We start from the raw sequence: 21,292 nt of genomic DNA on the forward strand, positions 1-21,292 counted from the left end.
GAAATAGTGCGAGAATGGATTCTCTGGAAACAACACTTAATTATATGGATCAGTATTCCACATTTTATGCCCTTGACACCATTATAATGTAGCCTCCTGATATACGTAATATGTGGCTTACGTACATTTGTAGTTATATAAGTGCTTAGAGGCCGTGTCATTTAAATTTCACTCTTTTGGAGGCATTCCAAAAATTCCAAACAAAGTGCTATATTGAATGAGCTGCCAATTCCAGACATAAAAAAATTACAACAAAGAGACCTAATAGACTTTTAACCTAATAGACAAGACGTCAGCAAAAATACTATCGATGAATATGAAAATCAGGCAGTTCGCGAATATTAGCAGCTGCCATTTCAGTGTGTCTGACAATAAGTCTGACTACGATAAAAAATTGCGTCTGACCACACAACCTACTCCCTACATGCGTGTGAGATAACGCTCACAACAACAAAACAAAAGGACAATTTAGACGACTCCAGTTATCCCAGCCTTCAAATGGAAAAGAACAGAAGTTGCTGGAGAACAGGATTTCTCTTCCCAATAATCCGTCTTCAAAGCCGACACTCTCACTTCAGTGCTAAATGAGCTGTCACAAAGTATTATTTTATTTGAAAAGTGTTATTTCAGATTATTTTTACATTCCTTCGATCTATTTTTCATAATTTTATATATTACATCCGAGTTAATACTGCTGCATGATGCTTCATTTAAAAAGTAATAATACTTAATAAAAATCAATACATACAACACACCAAAACATATATACATGCACACATCACATATATGTGGGAGTTACTGGCAAAATATGAAGCACCGGCATTCGACAGAATACCTAAGCATTTTACAGAATGCCTAGCATTTTTAGGTAAAGTAAGAACGATTAGAATTTTTACGTATTTTACCTAGGCATTAAGCATTCTGTAGAATGACAAACGCTGTTTAGATTGTAAGATTCAGTCCTGTGCTAATTTAGCACTTTAAAGTTACAGTTGAAGTTGAAGACTTTTAAGAACTGATTAGCGAATAATCACTTGAGTTCGTGAGACAGAGACAACACGTAAGAAGGGTGAAATTACGCTTTATTATTCCAGTAAGGTTTAACAGAATTCCGTTTTGAAATGTTATAATAAAGCCGCCACTCGGGCTTGGAAACTAAGAACTAAACTAATCTTAACTAAAAAGAAATAGTCGAAGCTATCAAGATTCTAACCGAATTGGCCCCTTAAAGATGAAAAACGGCGAAGCTATCAAGGGCCAAATGTACGGCCGAGCGTAATAATAGCTTAAGAGAAAGTAGCCTAAAAAGGCGGACGCGTACTAGCCAGAATCACTGGTTCTCTCTAGCGAAGACAGTAGAACTTCGAAGTTAAATACTACTCCTCAAATTTGCATTCAAACGTGATTCTAAAAATACATTCTGGCCGGAAGTTGTAGGTTGAAATTCAAGAAGACGGGAAAGGAACTTTAACTCAAAATTTAACTATTAAATAATTAACATAATTTTTACAAGTAGGAAAAAAAAAGGACATGATGAGGCGGTTATTTAAAAGACGTTCATTATTCGAAAATATAAACGTTATTTTGAAAAACATAATGAAAGAGGGCCATTAGAAATTGTTTATTCGAAATACATAAAGCGAAATGAAAGTTGTGCAAAACAAAATGTTTATATAAATAATAAGAAATTAAGATTAATTATTTGTTGCAACATGGTACGATTGAATGGCATTTCGAACTCACTTCATTACTTTTTTCACACAAAGCCACTTCATGCTCCGGCAGTTTATTTTACGCATACACTTGGCGAATCCTTGGGCACTTCCTCTGCACTGAGCAACTGCAACTGTCCAGAGATGAATTTCGTGGTCAAACATATCTTCAATTCTAAACAAGGTGTTAGAAGATAAAAGGAACTGTGATCTCCTATATAGTTAATTTAAAATTCTTTCAGAAGTTTCAAGTTGGTAGAAATTTTCCTCTGTCACGCTCATTACAATTACAACATTGCCAACAATGTTGCTGGATTATTATACACTTTTCTTAAGCATTTTGTATAAGATGGAGATGTATTTCACTCTTTGTCGGTTTGTCATCTGGCATTCTATAGAATGCCTATGTGTGAAATGTTTAATCGTTTCATACATTGCCGGTCAGTATTTAGCATTCTATAAAATGCCTATGTGTTCTAAAGAACGCTGGAATTCATACTTTGCCGTTAACGTATATATAGATATATATATAGATTGATATACACACATACAGATATAAAAATATGAAATCAAACTACTAACTTTAATCTGCAATAAGTGCTTTTTTCCTTATTTTAATTTGGGTATTTCCCCTCTTCAGAACATTGATGACGTAGTTAATCGGAACTTAATTTGCAGAACCGAAACCTTTCTCTTAAACTAAGTTTCCTTATTGGTTAACTACGTATTCTTCTCCCTTGCTTGTTTCATACTAGGATGGAGTCCCTTACTTCTCTCTCTACCACCCAACATATGCAAATTTTCCCGATAGTGCGAAAAATCGCGCTATCGGGAAACACTGGTCAAGATCTCCTCTTTAATAGCTAATTGCTTTTGTGGCTTAGTGCAAAAATTTTTATTGTTTCTTACGAGCGATCGCCCAAAGTTCATTTGGATACTAAGTTTCTGTTTTTGTGCTTTGAGTCTTCGATTGTGTCAGCGTTCCTGTGTTCAGGTCTTGTGCTCTGTGTGAGAATTTTACCAAGTGCTGAAAAATGTGGTTTAAATACAATGTAATTCAATTTTTTGGATTACGTCGATCATCGTCGAAGCACTCCACATTGCCAAGGTAGATAATTTTTGTATTATATTTTAGAGAGTGTAATGACAATCTATGCCTGTCATTTCTGATATATATCTTGTTAACTTCATTATTATAACTTTGTTTAAATTCTATTCTGCATCGCATCGCCATCTTAGAAAATGTAAACCCATCACAGCCATACTGTTTAAACCAACAACAGCTCGGACCTCTAACAAAATCAGTCACGTACTCAGACTAACTTGCCTTGTATATTCTTTCATTTGTATTTCTGCCTTAATTGTTGCAATTTGCATAGATTTTAGCGTATGGCGACAATTTTATCCCATTAGTTTGTCGCTTCTTGTTCTCAGTGCTTACAATTTGGACACCAAGAAGTATTCTTGAAATTTGCTTGGAGTAATCTGCAATGTAATTGTTAGAAAATAATTTGGTGCCCAGTTATTTGTAGAGCATACTGTAGGCAATTTGCAAGCTATGAAATTAATTTGTTTTAAGTTATGTAAGCAACTGCATCTCAGAAAACACTGTAAAGCATTCTTGTAATTTGCAGTTTGCGTTGTATAGCGATATACGTATATATAAATACAACAAATGTAAGCTTATGTCACATGAAACACATGAAATCAAATAATGTATGTGTACAACAAATGTAAGCATGTGTCACATGAAACACATGAAATCAAATAATGTATGTGTACAACAAATGTAAGCATGTGTCACATGAAACACATGAAATCAAATAATGTATGTGTACAACAAATGTAAGCATGTGTCACATGAAACACATGAAATCAGATAATGTATGTGTACAACAAATGTAAGCATGTGTCACATGAAACACATGAAATCAAATAATGTATGTGTACAACAAATGTAAGCATGTGTCACATGAAACACATGAAATCAAGTAATGTATGTACACAACAAATACATACATTACTTGATATTGAACAGTATTAAAACTGTTGTCCTATTATATTTGTTCTTTTTGCAATTTTTGACTTAATTTTTCTTTTTTAAAAATCTTTTTAAACATTAAAAAGTTTCCCATAAAGTATCAGTACTACATATACGCCAGTGATGGCGAACGTATGGCACGCGTTCCACAGTTGGCACGCAGAGCCTCATCGGCCGGCACGCGACTAAAATATTACTTCCTTAATCAATAATCACAATAAAATGTTACTATGTAATTTAAATAAATGTTTTAGTCTGTGCTCGAACGTTTCACTTACTTGCTTACTTTCACTTGCTTACTTATCATTACTTGCTTACATGAAATTAAGTAAATGGTTCTATATAACTTCTGTATGTTGCAATAAAGGCCCTTTGGCCTAGGTTTGACGGTTTTCTTCGCTGACATGGCAGGTTTCTGTTGGGTCCCCACCGTGGTCAGAAGCCGCCGCTGTGGCGTACTCTTTCCGGAAGCCGCATATTGCTCTTAAGTGATACCATTTAAAACACTGAAGCACGTTTTGAAACGTTAATACATATCCCAACAACCTCCTTGACAGTGCTGCTTACAAGTACTTCATGAGACTAAAAATACGATGCCTTTTGCACCAAGCAATGTATAGAATGCCTCTCAGTTCAACCAGATCTGAGATACAAGTACGGATGGATCATTTCTTGATCAAAGAACATGTAGTACTTGCATGTAACCATTGTTTATCACTTTTAAAATTGTTGCCACCAAATATTATTGCCCTGTATCATATTTAAAGAAATTAAATAATGTGGAATCTACATGAATTTATGCATATTTCTCGCACTGTGAAAAAATAACGGTATCTAGAACCATCTAATTTTGAATAACGTAGTCCTTCACCCAACACTTGGTAACCCGAATTTTGAATTTCGAATTTTTTTTATTATCTCTTTCTTATTTTGTAAATTTTAATGAATTTTTGATTAGCAAACTCAACGATTTCAAAGTGATCAGTGATAACACTGTACGGAAAGAAACATTTTCCTCTCCAGTGCACGAGACTGTCTATCGTAAATTCTAAAGATATGCTGTTATATAAAGATATATCGTAAATTCTAAAGATATCTTCATTATGTTAGAATGAAATAAAATATGATGAAAAATTTTTTGCAATCAAAACTAGGAACTGTCCAGCAAATGCAAAATAAAAGTGCTCTGTTTAGATATTATTAAATTATGAATACTAATAAATAAAACAGTTTCAGGAAAAGAAGTTAAATAATAATATTTTGATTTATTTCATTTTTTCCACTCTAATTATATTCATTTAACAAAATATATTTACATGAAATAATTAATCTTAAACACATAGCAGTTATAAAAATACATCTTTATAAAAATATCAGGTTTTTCAATTTCAGTAATTTGAAGTTCGCACAGAAAATGTTTAGTAATTAACTACAGCAAATTACAATAGAATAATTCAACATTTTTGACTAGTTTTTTTATCGTTGCTTAACAACATTCAAACGCTGAACTTCGTCATTCTTTTGTTCTTCTTCAGTGCAATGGCTCCATTCTAAATGCATTCATTTTGGTATTGCACAGTTTCTGTAGCAGCATGTGTTAGTGCTCAACAAGCTAGAAAGGAAAAAAAAGGAAACTAATTATTCTTATATCATGTATTTCTTTTGTTTTTACTTAAATTACACTTAAAAAAACTTCAGAATTTCAGCTGAAATCTTGTATAAGGTGGAACAGTAATAAAACTGTTGTCCTATTATATTTGTTCGTTTTGCAATTTTTGACTTAATTTTTCTTTTTTGAAAATATTTTTAAACATTAAAAAGTTTCTCATAAAGTATCAATTCTAGATATACGCCAGTGATGGCGAACGTATGGCACGCGTTCCATAGTCGGCACGCAGAGCCTCATCAGCCGGCACGCGACTAAAATATCACTTCCCTAATCAATAATCACAATAAAATGATACTATGTAATTTAAATAAGCGTTTTAGTCTGTGCTTGAACGTTTTACTTACTTACTTATCATTAGTTGCTTACTTTTCACTTACTAACTTGCGGCACTTTGACGCCTACCACAAGATTGTTGCCGAAAACTTGATGAAGCTGAACGAAAGGTGTTTATTGAAGGGAAATTGAAGAATTATAATGACCAGAAAGTTGGTTTTTGCAATTATCTTTCTAAAACAAACCGTCTAACAACGGCCAGCGTTCAAATTTCACTGTTCCGGGCAAAACATGGTAAAGTGCTCTCCGATGGGGATTTAAAGGTTTGGGCACGACGGCCACCCAAAAAAAAAGTTCTGGGCACCCGACCCAAAAGGGTTCACCACCACTGATATACGCTATCCATTATAGTACAGGATATTTTGTTTGTCTAGTGGCCAGAAAAACTGCATTGAAGTATCGTTTTGTGCTAGGGGAGAGGGTGAGAGACCCCTGGAACTCCCCAGGTTGCTCTTCCTCAAAATCCATGTGGTAGTAGAAGTCCAACCTTCTTGAGAATATGGGGACCAATCATCCATGAAATATGGACTCGACAACAACGGTTAACCATACAGTACTTTGAATAAGTATTGATGGAATAATTAATAATGTGTATAATTTTCACTATACAGAATGTTTTCATCATACAAAGATTTTATTATACACAGTTTTCAGAGTAACAGTGCCTAATTTGCTTTAACTTACTAGGAACTCTTTGTTGGGGCAACATGACACGGCTATTAAGAGCTTTGGAATAGTTTGTAGTTCTTCCATTTAGCATATGTCCATTCACTTGCGATTTCACCCTTGCTCCGTTTCTGTGAGGATGGTTTCTGGAAAAGGAAGGTTCTCTCATCTCACCGGAACTTTTCCTTTTTTGATTTCTCAGTACTGGTCTTTGGGGGCGCACTTCCTTGCCATCGCTTCCGCTGTCATCGCTGTCGTAATCACGTAATCTTGTCCTTTTCTCGAATTCTCGTGTTTTCTTTCGAACGTTCTCTTTCAATTCTTTCTCAAAATTGAGCGTCGAGAAAAAATTCGTTTTAGTATCTGTACCACAATTTGCTTTCTGAATGGCATCGTATTCGGCAGGATCTTCTTTGCGCCTCTCTAGAGCATAATAAGAATGAGATTCGAAAGTTCGACCGCTGTTGGTTCGGCACAGCCTCGTGTGAAGTTCATATTCTTCCACAGATTCGCTAATGAATCGATGGTCATTCGAGTTCGATGTGGTACCTACGCAGTTGCTTGTAGTTCTGGTATCTTGAGCACCTTTTGAACTCCCCTAAAACGAGATAATGGAATTTTATTATCATGCAGTATAACATAAGAAAATGACAGACATGTAGTTAACGAAAGGCCAGTAATATAACAAAAGCAGGAAAGAAGAAAACAAAATTTAAAATAAAACTAATGTTATGCAGTCCTTAACTACATATCGGTTTAAAAAATATTTCATCATCTTATTTTATAAAAGACGCATGCGGCCACACCATTATGATATCAAGGTAAATGCAACCAATCAGTATAAACCAGTCAAAACAAATACAGTTTCGTGTATAGTTGAAACACTCATCTAATCATCGTTAAATAGTACTTGACGGAAACGTTTTGCCTTTTTAGCATTCAACAATAACACTAACACTAACACGTCTATAATCCTAGACGAGCTGAGCTTAGTAACCAAGCTGTATAGTCTGCTTACTAGTTCCTTGTATTAGCTGATTCTCATAAAGGACCTGAGTTAAATTACGTTCAAAGCTTAGTTCTTTGCAGTTTTACTACTGACAGAGTTTAAATGCAGTTCACCACAGACAGAGTCCATCGCAGACACAGATTGCGTGTTTTATCAGAATTTAAATGCAGTCAATTGTTTTGTTAATTATTTTGTATACGGAAAAAAAAATAATGATATTTTGACTGGGATTTATGGCTTAGTCTCTCTAAAGGCCGTATAATTACTTCCTTTATAAATGTAACTAGTGTGCTTAAACGGATGAAAGTATTGAAAACGTATAATTTCTTCTTAATGAGAGTAATTCAACTTTTAGAGGGTTGAGAGTTTGTTGATATAAGTTAAACAAACTAGTTGCATATCACTTAAAAAAAGAAAGAAACTTGAAGTACCTAAAATTAGTGCTGTGGAATCTTCCTCCAAAAAACAAAAAATGCCGCCCATGGGGTATAGTGGTTAGGGGACGTACTGCGATATCGAAGGGCCTGGGTTTGAGTCCTGAAGAAAGCATGGATGTTTGTAATTGTACAGTGTCTGTGCGGCATGGGGGCATTCTAAATATATGGCCAGCCGAATGTTCTCTCGAGAGGCTGATAGTAAGGGAAGAAGGATGTAAGACCCTCGGGCCCATCCCCCGGAGTACTGTGCTTTCCTTTAAAATGGGGGGGGCGGAAATTAGCGAAGTCGTACTGTCACCTGTATGATGCTCAAAGGGCTTGCCAACGATAGGCGTAATCTTGCTCAACACATGAATTTCGTAGGCTTGTTTCGATGCTACTGTCAAACAAATGTGATAAGTCACAATAACAACGAAACAAAAAGTGTCTAATACTGTGCTTTAGAAAACATTTCCGTATGAAACTAAATGAAGAAGATAGAATATATAATCAAATATATTATCATTATTATTTAGAAACAGTCGTTGCAAATTGTAGATGAACATTTATCAAAAATCAAATAATAAAAATTATAAAAGTCATTCGAAATTATAAATGAAATATGCATTTGCAAAATTTAAATACAAAATTTCATTTTCAGGTATGATAAACTCTTTTGACTATTCCTTTTAATTGTTATAACTGAAATAAAATTAATTTCAGTGGAACTGATCTTTTTCTTTTTAGGGGAAGAAATAGCCTTTTAGTAATTTATAATGTCAAAATGGGTTTCTGTTTTGGTATTTCATTCGATAATTACCAAGTTTAGCAACTTCACTGTGATATTAACATCTATTTTAAAACGAAAACTCTCATTGTTACATTAAAATAACTTTAGAGCTTTCCACATATTAGCGGTCTAGAAAAAATCTTCATTTGAATCAGTAAATGAAAATATATATAAAGCATCTTAAAGAAACGGTAATAAAAGTAAAAAAAAAAAAATTAAATTGGTTGATAAATTATAAAATGTTTTTCTAAAAACAAAAGCTGCAACTGATAAATTTTGATCAATCTGCCACAAACAGGTAAAATCACAAAAAAATTGCTATCTAAATAAAAGAAGAAAAAAAAGTGTCATAACAGTTTACCTTGTTGCAATAAATAAGATTGTATAACATCAATAATATAATTAAGAAATTTGCTATTGGTGTTATTTTCTTTCTCATTTAGAATGTACTGTTCGTTTTAATTTCAACAGTTTGTTTACATGTACTGTTACTTAAGCACTCTTCTATTTTGACATATTTCGGACAATAATGAAGGTAATATAATGTTGCCGACTTAGATGGCTTTCCGAATTGAAACTCAAACAGACAATAATAGATTAATAGACTAAGATTTCGTTTTCAGATACACCAAGCGACTATGTGAATGCTTTATATGTGTTTGTATATATTAATATGGTGTTAAACAGGATGTCCTTTGTACAAATTCCAGGTGCGCCCCAAGTAATATTGAATAGTAAAATGTCTCTCTTAACATCGTTATCTTCCTCTGTATGCTTTAACCACATGCTATGACTGTTATGGAAAGCTGTTAAGAGTTCCAAGCTTCGACTGCGAATTTAAGAGCATTACACACACACACACACACACATATATATATTAATATATGGTACTATTCGGTTTTGAGGGCCGTAAAAAATCGCCAAACTATTGTTACTGCCAAATATAATTGCGGCAACCCTAACGCAAGAAAGGAAGTATAATAGTAAATAACTATCTAAGATTGATGTTTTGATTTAGCTGAAAGGTTAATTTCATATAATATTTTTTATTATTATAATTTATATAAAAAAGGCTAAACATGACTGAATGGAAGCATAAGAGTAAATAACTATTTCAGATCATTATTATAATTTATATAAAAATTGCTAAACATAATTGGATGGATGTCTGCATCGCTATTTCGCTTATATTTCGCTAAAGCATAATTTCGTCTCTTTGGTTGTTCAAACATAATTTTCTATAATGAATGATGCCTTTTCTTTGGAAAAATTCTCGGTAAAGTGCAGAATCGCCCAGTTATTTGCTTGCCACTTTTTACAAGGGTAAAAACAATTGGATTTTTGTCAATTTTCTTTTACTTTTTAAGTGAAAATAGGTCGATGTGTACATAAATAAAGGGTGTGCGCAGTGCCATTTTTGTGCAATTTTGGGATTTTGTTTTGAAGTGAAAATAGGTCGATGTGTACATGGATATCGAGTATGTACATGGATACCGAGTATGTGCAATTCTTAAAAACGCGTCAAGCAGTGGGTGATTTTGCATTTTACCCGAAATTCTATTACAGATTTTCCGTCATGGGCAATTCTCAAATTGGGCAATTCTCAAATCCATATGATATCAAAAAAGGATTTAAAAATTAAACCAGTATTTCAATGACGTCTTGAGAAATGTAGAACTATATAAACTTACGCAATCTGAAATCAGCGAATACGCTAGATTTGGCGCGCCAATAATATTGAAAAGCAAAATGTCTCTTTTACAGCATTTCAAAATGTTTGTTCTAATTTAGACCATACTCGTTCCAAATTGGAAGTGCTGCCATCTAGTTATGTTTTTTGTAAATATACTTGCATAGAGACCACTGAAAAAGGAAAAGGTGTGCGTGTGCGTAAGACATGTAAGTAAAAATTCTAACTTTAATTTGTAATAGTTTCTAAGCTCTTCCTTTCAGTTTGGGATAAAAATAGTAATTAATTAACCTAGCTAAAGCCAGCATTTGATTGTTATACTATAATGCTGCCGACGTAGACAGTTTTCCGAACTGAAACTCAGACAATAATAGATTAATAGACTTGAGATTTCGTTTTGAAATCAAGCGCACTTGTTTTCGGCTTCTTGGACTAGTTAGCCTTCTGCTTCATCTCTCTTCAAAACTATATATTTTAAATTATAATCAGTAACGATGTAATAAATTCTGTAACATACGCACTTTTATTTGCGTTTGCTTAATGTCATATTTGTCAACTATAATAAAAAGTAATGTTATTAATTCGGCCATTTACTTATTTGTGCTCCAACGTTTATTTTCAACAATATTCAAAATTTTACATATACATTAAAGGTTCTTGAAGTTGAGGCCGACCAGCGGCCAAGCGATTAAGTCGCTGAACACTGGTAGTTCGGTCTGGGGTTCGAATCCCGCCGAACGGGAAGCAGCATAGATGTTTTCGTGGTTTTCTCCATGTACAACATGCATATGAGCAAATATCGCTTAGAAAGTCTTCCACGAAGGCATCCTTTCCCTTAGGCAGATAGCCCTCGAGTGCTCCGTTATTAAATAAACCAAACCAAGTCGATCGTGACGAATAATCATCGAAGCGGAAATTTTGCTGCATAAATTTTACCTGTTGTCTTGTAGACTTCTGAGGGTCAGCTATCTTCTCCGGGGAACCGGAATTATTCGGGAATCTGTAACTGAGGAAAGGCGATTTTTTCTCGTTGTCACTCCTCACCATGCTCGACGTTTGGCTGTTGAAATTGTTGCAAATGCCGCATGGAGCTTCAGAGCCATGGACGCATATATACCTGGATAATTTTAAATATTTGTCTTAAGTATCATTGAAATAATTAACTAGAAGTAATGCTTAATTAAAGTTTAAGGAACACTCAAGAATCAAACTTTATTTCTTGTGCATTATACATTGTGTCCCGGCAAGACAGCATGAACTCTACAAGGCAAGATTCTTCATTTTAAATACATAAAAATTTAAATTTAAAAATTTAAATTTTATATATTTAAAAAAATACGAAAGAAAAACCACTTCTCCAATACTTTTAGGATGAAATGGGAACGGAAGATATTATTCAAAGATTATATAAAGAGAATACTCAATAAATTAAAGAAATATCCAATTTCAAAAGTTAAATTATTATTATTTTTAATCTGTATTAAAATTAAGATTTGTCGCTTAACTGAGCAGCAGAGATTTATGTGGTTGGCTAATTCGGGACGGAGAGATATAAATTATTAATAATATTGCAGGACTCCAGTTACACGAATCGTCAATAAATCGGATCGCTTATTTCTCTTTTCATCCAGGTAAGATTAAGTTTGTCGATTTCTTATCAGCTTTTTATTAGTTTGCTTATTAGAATAAAACTGCTGTAAATTTATGTAAATATTATATATATTAATTAATAATTTGTTTCTAATATATTTTTGGGTTATTATGAATTTGTGTTTATTTTAGTACATTTTACATGATAATTATACATTTATTTTCATTTGTTTATTTGGTGTATAATTATTTTATGCTTATTACTTCGAAGAGCAATAGCCCAGAAGGGCTATTAATTTCGTTTTGGCATTTTGTAGCGTTTCAGTATAAACGGCGAGTCACTTTTCAAATTGTTGCCACCAAATATATATATATATATATTGGTGGCAATTGAACAGATTTTTATTTTCAAATTGATGCAATATTTTCAAATTGTTGCCACCAAATATATATATATATATATATTATTATTATTATTATTATTATATTTAAAGATTTTAAATAGTGAAGAAGCTGCATGAATGTGTGTATATTTCTCGCACTGTGATAAAACAGCGTTACCTAGAAACATTAAAAGCTGAATAACGTAGGTGCCTCCACCCAAATATAGGCATCTGGAAGCCCAAATTTAGAATCTGTTTTATTATCTATTTCATATTTTGTAAAGCATTTATGAGTTTTTGATTAAGAAACTCAATGATTTCAAAGCGAGCCATGGCAACACTGTACGGGGGAAAAAAAAAACATTTTTATCTCCAGCGCTCGAGCCCGTGTATCGGGCTCATTTTAAATTATTTGGCGATATTGATGTTGAATTGAATTTTATTGTTCAAGTGCGAAAAACATAATATTTAATAAATAAAAGTATCATACAAACCGTTATAAAAAGCTCCTCTGGGCGTAATATAAAATCTGAAAACTTCCAGATTTTTTTAATTGAATTTATTTATAAAAGTATCATACAAAACGTTATAAAAAGCTCCTTTGGGCATAATATAAAATCTGAAAACTTCCAGATTTTTTTTAATTTAATTTTGAATTTGTGGGTAAAAGTTGTGTGTTTGTTCCCTGTTGTAGATCTTTTAATTCTGAATCAATAAATGTTTCAGTTGTAAAGATACCTCAATAAAACGAGAGATATCGTCAGAAATTCTACTAACATGTCCATGGACGTATTTGGAAAAGTCTTGCCCTTTTCTATATTCTGTAAGTTTCAGAAGTTCATGTTTTTGAAGACCTAGAAAATATTTTTTACGAAGTTTTCAGAAGAATTTAACTTTACCCTTTGGCAACCATCGGAATAGGTTGTGAATAGCAGTCAGTCAGTTCATTCTTTTCAAAACCGTGTGACTATTCTGAGCTTCTCGCTGAATAATTACCGCTTTTATTTTTTTTTTATCTGCAGCATTACTCACATGTTGAAGAGAGTTTCGCCTAATGTCACGTTCAAGAGGGGGGGAAGAGCTGTTTATCTTACTTGTAAGTTTTTATTTATCTCAAAAAAGGCTCAAGTTTTTCCTGCTCGTCTCGCCTAATTATTTATACAGATCCCTATAAAGCCATAGCACATATCACTATGAAAGGTAAATAATACTATACTGACTTTTAAGAAACTATTACATTGTTAATATTATTATTTTATTGATTTACGTGAGCGAAAAAATTGCTGCTTCAATTTTAATTGAATAGGAGTAAGTCACGCGTTTCATTTTAAGGAAATAAAACGCAATTTCTTGGTTTAGTTTTAGCAAAATAAATATTTAAACAGGATTATCTGTTTAGCTCCCAGGCCTACTAAATAAAAATCAGGTCTTCTGTTTTATTTCAATAGGAGTTGTGACTTGTGCTTAGGAAAATATTGAAGTAGTTTCACATAATCACATAATTTTGTCGAAAGATTATTTTGGTTTATGAGAATAAAAGTATTTTTAAAAATAAAAGTTTTTTTTTTTTTTTTGCTGTAATAAAAACAATAAACCAAATAAATAAAAAAATAAAAACTCTCTCTAATTTATGTTGTACTAACATATTTAGACAACAGAAAAAAGTAAACGAATTGTTTAGATTTTTTAAATCTTTCAGATAGGTGCAATTCAAGACGGATATTTAAACCGAGCCGTCAGAATTAGTTTCTACTATCTGAAGGACTAGGTCAGCTTCTGACGAAATGGATTCCTGGATCCCTGGCCACGCTGGCATACAAGGGAATACAACTAGCGGACATTATAGCTAAAACTGCTACTACAATGTCTAATTTCCCGATCCCACTCACAGATATCAGGGTGATGACCAAACGTAAATTTTTTAATAAATGGCAGAGTGACTAGGATAACCAAACCAACAACAAGCTGAGAAGTGTTAAACCCGCAACTGAATGTTGGCCGTTCTATAACAAATATAAGTTTTTTTTAACCCGGTTGAGAATTGGTCATTGTCGCCGAAAGGAAAGAAGCCGAATATCTGCCGAAAGGAAAGAAGAATCGCCGTTGCGCAAGGTGCAATGCAGATCTGATAGTCCGTCATATTTTATTGGAATGTCCCACTTTATTATTTTCGCCAAAAACATTTTAATTGTTTAAAATTGGATTTAAAAACTTAAGAGGAAAAAAGCATTATCATATATTGTCTCAGTTTTTAAATGATATTGAATGCTACTATAAAGTGTAAACTGTTTTTATTGTTTTTCCTAACTTAAAATACACAGTAATTGCCTATACGAAATTTCTTTCAACATACTTTATAACCATCGTTTTTTAATCTTTGCTTGGAGGAGAAAACCTTGAAAGGTTTTTGTGCCAGAAATCACAATCAATCAATCAATCAACCTGACGAAATGGATAAAGATTTGTTTTCTTAAACCATCGTGTGTTCAAAATTTAATTTCCTATTTAAAAGAAAAATTGACTTATTTCTACAAAAATGATACTTAAATTCTTTAAACAAGCGTTAATCCTTCTCAAACTGACTAATTAACTCAAAGGACAATGTATACACTACATAAACACAGTGTATATGGTGCAAATGTATTATTACAACTAGATATTATTTGTATAATATATTTTTATATAGTTTTATATAATAGAGGTTATATAATTGCATCATATAAACTGTATTATATTACACTATATAAAAATATACAGTAAGCTTGTATATGATACTTTATGCATACTCTATATAAAATCTATACCATCCAAGAAATATACAATAATGTACAGTAATAAACGGTATATAAACAGTTAAGCAAAATAAACTACTTTTGTACGTTTCTGTCTTGCTTTCCATATTTTAACATACTGATATTAGTATTGAAAAATAATCTAAAATATACTTTTCAATAATTAAACGTTGTCTGGAAGGAATACCATTCGTGTTTCTCCAATTTGACATTTGAATGTATCTTAATGATGCACTCCATAGTTTGATATTGTAAAATATATGTGAAAAATTTTTTAATTTGGAAAAATGTAATAATAAGCAATTTAAAGTGCAATATATCCTTACGAAACACGGATTTACGGAAGGCGATTTTGAGTATACGCGGTGTTTCCATTTAATTTGTTGTACGCTCTTTATATTCTGGTTTGAAAATTTATTTACTAAGGAAGTCAGACATTACTTAGAACAGCATATTGCGGCTACTACTCAGCTAAAATTACAAGCCACCTTCTTAGCCACCAGTATGTATGAATGAATTTTGTATTTGTAGATGTACAGGATTCGAAACCCCATTATGGAAGTCCAGTTGATAGTTGAAAGCCTGATTTTGATGTTTACTGTTTTTAATATTTGAATCGCTGAAACTCTATGAGAGCAGTTCTTAGCAATTTTACTTCTTTTCTGTCTTACTATAGTTTTAGGCTTCTATTAAGTGCGCAAGCGCAAATTCTTTAGAAAAAATAGAAGTTTAAAAAAATGGAAGTGGACAGCTAATTAATCTGTAAGGTAAATTTTAATTTATAACAATTATTTTATTTCTGAAACCCTTTCCTATCAATTCTTGTTTCCACTTATAAATCCCTACTATAGAATCGCGTTGAATGCAAATGAGTTAGAAGAGGTATTTAAGGTGTGGTGGGATGTTGTGTGGTGTATTTAATTATGGCGGAGCACACTAGGGCTATCTGCCTAGAGGTATTTAAGGAAGATTCAGCTTACTTCGATAGAGAGTGCTAGGAGTCCTTAGTGGGGCGTGTTTACCTTCTGGCTAAGCAACTCTTGAAGAAGTTGTTACGCTCGGCCGTATTATACGTGCCTATTGATATTCGCCGGGTAGTTTAATTTAAGGGTCAACTACGTTAGGTAATTGTGTCTAGCTTCAGCTAACTCTCGTTTAGTTAATTATAGTTTCGTTTCTTTTCTTATTCTGAGTTAAAGCCCGAGTAGAGGCTTGCCTGTAAGCCCGAGAAAGGGCCAACTGTTATTATTATTATTTTTTTTTTTTTGAGTGAATATGTGGGTATTTTAACTCTTCTCGAGTGTACGTCTTAGTTGTTTGAACTCAGTGATAAGTCGCTACGTAGTTCACTAGGTTCTTCGACGCTTCATTTTAGACAAAATTTAGGAACCTTACAAGATTTAACCGTATAATATTATCTGAGAACATTTTCAATTATAGGTTGCTCCAAAGGTAACTGAAAAATAATTTTTCTTATTACTTGAGTAACTATTTCATTCAAACGTTAACTTACTCTTTATTAGTTTGATAACTCGAGCAACGAGTTGGTAATTCCGTAATTTTATCTTTCGCCTGATCTTTCTGTTTAGAATCATCACTAGAAGACCTTCCGCCTTCTGGTTCAGGTCTTGCAGGACACTGGTAATCTCTATTCTGACGCTTCAGCCATTTCTTCATACCTGTTGGTTGCTTCCAGTTATACTCCATATCCACAATTTCTTGGTTGCTTTTGTGAGTCGTATCTCCAGAACACATGACATAATCTTGATGGTCAGTCTGTAGACTTTTTGACGTATCTTGTTGAATATTTGGCGTATAATCTGAGTCTCGCTTGGTAGAATCTTTTCTACAAGCCGCATTGCTATCCGTTGATTTCTCTTGAAGATTTAAAATTCGCAGCTGATGACGTATATTAACCTTTTCTTTATCCCTCTGTTTTCGAAATTCTTCTTCGACTTTATTCATCCATTCGATTTCTTGCTGCCGCTTTCTTTCCCTTGCTTCAACTTCTCTTGCTAGTTTTTCTTCTAATTTCTTTTTTTCTTCTTGTCTTACAGTACTTTGGTAAGTAAACTTCTTTCTATTGCTAGGTTTTTTCAATATCAATTCACTGTCTGTATTAACATGAATATCATCTGCTACAGATCTGTGTTGAACTGGTATGGCACTAGAACTGTACTCCGGCAAGTACATGACATGGCCTTCAGAAGACTGACAAGGAAAAGATTTTCTCCACTCGGGATTACGAGAGCTGTAAGCATTAATCGGTTTGCTTCCTGTACTATCTTGCTGAACAGCTTTCGATTCAGAATTGCTCCTTCTTATATGGTCCAAAACATACAGCTCTGGAGCTTCTGCATCGTGTTTTACTGCATTTTCAATATTTAAATTATTGATGAAATTTGGAAGACTTCGGCTTAGTGACCAGTTTGAATCTAAACCTTTACTTTCGTCAGTAATACATTTTGTTCTTAAGCCTAAAGCTTTCTTCAAATTTCGTAAACTGTTGAAGTGTTGCCCATCTGCATTCTTGTAACCACCTTTTTTCCTTCTTCCTCTACTTCTCGTTCTTTCTTTTTCAGAAACAACAATTTCGTCAGAGTCTTTCTTCTGTTCAGTTCTTGGGAGAGATCTGGACGGAAACATTAGATTCGGCATTGCAAACTTAGCTTGTACTTTTGTTGGACTGTTTGGACTATTGATTTCAGCTGGCGATTCATCACTACCGCAGTCGCTATCGTCGACTAAATCATGCTGTGGTATCCATGTACCTCCGCATTCTTCATTTGGTAATTGGGTGTCGGGAGTATTACACAGTGCATCATTATTCATCAAATCGAAATTGTCATTTAGTAACATGGGACTTCCAGCGTCGGGTGAGATTCCTGAATCACCGCTGCGATCATGATTTAGACGTCGAGGTGCAGCTGGTCGGTTGATTCGATGAATTTTCTCTTCCATTATATCTTCTCCGTCGTCGCTACTTACATCAGAACGCTGCTGATGAGATTTAAAAAAGTCTAAATTGATCGATTTCCACACATCTGTAGGAGAAAATCGGGGAAGCTCAACCGGCCTCCGAGGCAAAGTGGGACGCAGCTGAAGATCGATCTCCATCTCTTCCTCAGAAGTAGAAGAGCTTTGCAGGGTCGTTTCTGGAAAAAATCGAGGTACTGATTCTGGGATAATTGAATCCCATTTGGCTTGCCTTTCACTAGAGTTTGGCATTTCAAGAGGATCACGATAAGTTCTCTTCTGTTGCTTCTGTATAGATGGCTTGTCCTCGTCCTTTTCTGTGTAATCAACAACGCAGTCCTTTCTAATATCCGATGCTTTTTTGTGAATGGGTAATTTTCGGGCACAGTGATCAACATTAGACCTTTCCAGGTTTTTTCTTTCTGCATTGTTTTCTTCTTTACTGTACATAGAATTTCCTGGTTTATTTGAATCAGTTTGCTTTAATAAGAATGGGTTTTTGTGAGCAAACTGTGTTGAATTTACAGTGACTTTACCACCAGTTTCGACATACTTTTCGTGCATATCACTGCTTTTCTCCATTGATGATTTGAAAGATTCGTTTCTATACTGTCGTGTTCTCTGTAGCCTTTCTGCTCTTCGTTTTGCGGCATCAGCGATGGCCTCCTTTAGAACGCTATCTGATGTCGTGTGATTGTTGCATCCATTAGGATGAGTAACATTGTCAGCAGCATAGGAATTTCGTAGACTAACACTGCGATCGGAGATTTCACTTCGCTTACTTTCTTCCCTTCCTTTTATTCTTTGTTCTTCAGTTCGGTCTAGTGATTTGCTTCTTTGCCTTGGGACATTGTCTGTCATGTATTCTTGATTAGGTTTACTAAATTTCCATTTGTCTACCATTCTTCTATTTTTCTCGTAACTTTTGTTTGGAGTTTTTGATACTCCTCTACTGTCAATAGCCTGGTTGTAATCAGGCGGCGGAGGCGGTGGTGGTGGCGGCATTTCATCAGGTGGAATTGGTGGAAGTGGCCTTCTTGGAGCATCATTATAATCATACGCAGATGTTTGGGAGTTCATCATATTATGTCTTTCGTTATTGTAGACAGGAGCTTTACCTAATGTTCTGGGTAATGTATTCGATTGAGGAGGTTCTGGAGCACGTGATTTTTTTCTAGATTTGATTTTGGCTTTGCTAGGACTCATGGCGATAATGCTTCGCAAGTTGGAGTTGTTTTCTGTGTCTCCTCTTCCATCAGTGTCATATTCGTCATCATAGGAATCATTATCATTCTCGTTCTCGCGAATCATCATTCTGACAATATCCGGATCACTGTGAGACTTCCTATGACCATAGAGTGTTTGAAAAGACACATTTTGCGCCGGCGTCTGCAAGGCGTGGCACTTCTTCTGAAGCAGCTGAACGAACTCTGGTTCTTTGTCAGGTACGGACACGACGTTGTTCTTCCGTCCACTGATAGTGCCACCGCTATGTAAAATGCTGCCATTGTCAGTGCTCCGAAGGCGCTGAGGGACATTGGACACAACGGGAAGCACACGGTTTTCTGGACTTGCAAATTTAGCAACACTGAACTTCTTTCCGCGACCTTCTTTGGGGTAATTTGTATGCAGGCGGGATGAAGATTGCGAGTGAGAATTACCCATCGATTTTTCTTATTGTCCTATGGAAGAGAAAGAGAAGAAAACATTTACCAAATAATAATAGAATACAGAAGATTATGTATAATAGTAATTATAGAATACAAAAGATTATGGATAATAGTAATTATAGAAAACAGAAGATTATGTATAATAAATAATGAGGATGATTTAGATAAGCATGCTGAAATGTTTCAGAGCGGGGACAGGTTCCTGAAAGGCAAATCAGAATCATATAGAAACGAAAGATCGGAAACGTCATCTCCATGTTGTAGTTGACTCCATGCTGTAATTGTTCGGTAGCGAGACTATTCCAGATTTCTTTAAATATATCGTCATTTGTAAACCGCTTGTAAAGGTTTTCCCCAACGGCCCCAAGGATCCCGCCCAACAACCACAAAGTTTGCTAGTTAAGCACTGCACGCAAAGGTAAAATAAAATGGCGGTGTTCCCGAATTCTGAGATGGAAGGATACGCATCGCGTGTACTGACCAGGGACTTGTGACGGAGAAGCCACTATGCGATTGTATTGCAAACAGATAGCGATGGGTGCCAAAAACCTAAGTTTTTATACTGCTGTATCCCAAGTTATGCAAAATTGATTCTTTCCAGAAGCCTGTCAGTTTCGAGAATAATGGGCACTCATTCTAGTCTGTATTGCGCTTTATTTATGCACTAACACAAGAAAATAGCGCTCCTGATACTACGTTACAATATGATTGCGATTTATCTTTGTGTACTTTGTCCCTCCTAGAAGTTTCTACGTGCTTAACCGAATCCTGTACAGTAATGAAAGACACATTTTGGTTATAATAAATAGCCAACAAATTATATTAATTATAATACTTCGGAAGCTTGGTGTTAATGACCATTACAGATATTTTTCATGGTTTCTGTAAAATCTTTTCATTCAGAGGAAAAACTCGTGCTCCCAGCATAAGAATAGTAATTTTGATAATTTAGATGAAAACCGAATTTTTCATTAATTTGGGAAAATGTATCTTAGAATTTAAAATGTAAGTTCGAATTTTCAGAAACTTTTCTTCTGCTTTCTTTAAAGTTATGAGCTAAAAGTCTATCTGTCACATAGACATGATTTCAAATGAAGACACTCTAATAAATTTTTAAATTCTTTTTTAAAATTCTAAAACAAAAAAAAATTAAAAAATTCTAAACCATAAATATCAAATAATCCAATGCTTTCTAATTTGGAATATTCAGAAATATGTACATGGACATAATAATTTCAAAATATACATTGTTATTACTATGAATAGAACATGAAATTTATTTTGTAAAACTAGAAGACAGTACTCCAGTTTAAAAATAAAAAAGTTTTTCTGAATAAAATATAAATTTTCTTCTTCTCTTTTTTCCTTAATTAAATGTTTCCTTTCGTTAAGTATTTGTAATAATTTTATACTATAATTAGCCCAAAGCGCTTTATCCCGGAAAGGCTATTAATTTCGTTTTGGCATTTTGTGGCGTTTCACTTTTCAAATTGTTGCCACCAAATATTAGAGCCCTGCATTATATTTAAAGAAATTAAATAATGAAGAATCTTCA

At 33.9% G+C, this 21,292-nt stretch overlaps 1 protein-coding gene across 1 annotated transcript in view; it reads right to left on the reverse strand.

The window, feature by feature from the left end:
* Nucleotides 1-4,994: 4,994 nt before the first annotated feature.
* Nucleotides 4,995-21,292, reverse strand: part of LOC118193543 (uncharacterized) — a 96,637-nt gene continuing 80,339 nt past the window's right edge. The window contains exons 2-5 of the mRNA XM_035364645.2: nucleotides 16,605-19,749; nucleotides 11,263-11,443; nucleotides 6,440-7,019; nucleotides 4,995-5,365 (exon numbers count right to left, since the gene is read on the reverse strand). Of these exons, the coding sequence (XP_035220536.1) occupies nucleotides 5,358-5,365; nucleotides 6,440-7,019; nucleotides 11,263-11,443; nucleotides 16,605-19,732 (3,897 nt within the window). The 5' untranslated portion in view covers nucleotides 19,733-19,749 and the 3' untranslated portion in view covers nucleotides 4,995-5,357. The remainder of the gene's footprint in view (nucleotides 5,366-6,439; nucleotides 7,020-11,262; nucleotides 11,444-16,604; nucleotides 19,750-21,292) is intronic.

This window comes from Stegodyphus dumicola, chromosome 1, assembly GCF_044657685.1.
Source record: "Stegodyphus dumicola isolate Sdum_Otavi_A_Nest chromosome 1, ASM4465768v1".
NCBI lineage: Eukaryota > Metazoa > Arthropoda > Arachnida > Araneae > Eresidae > Stegodyphus > Stegodyphus dumicola.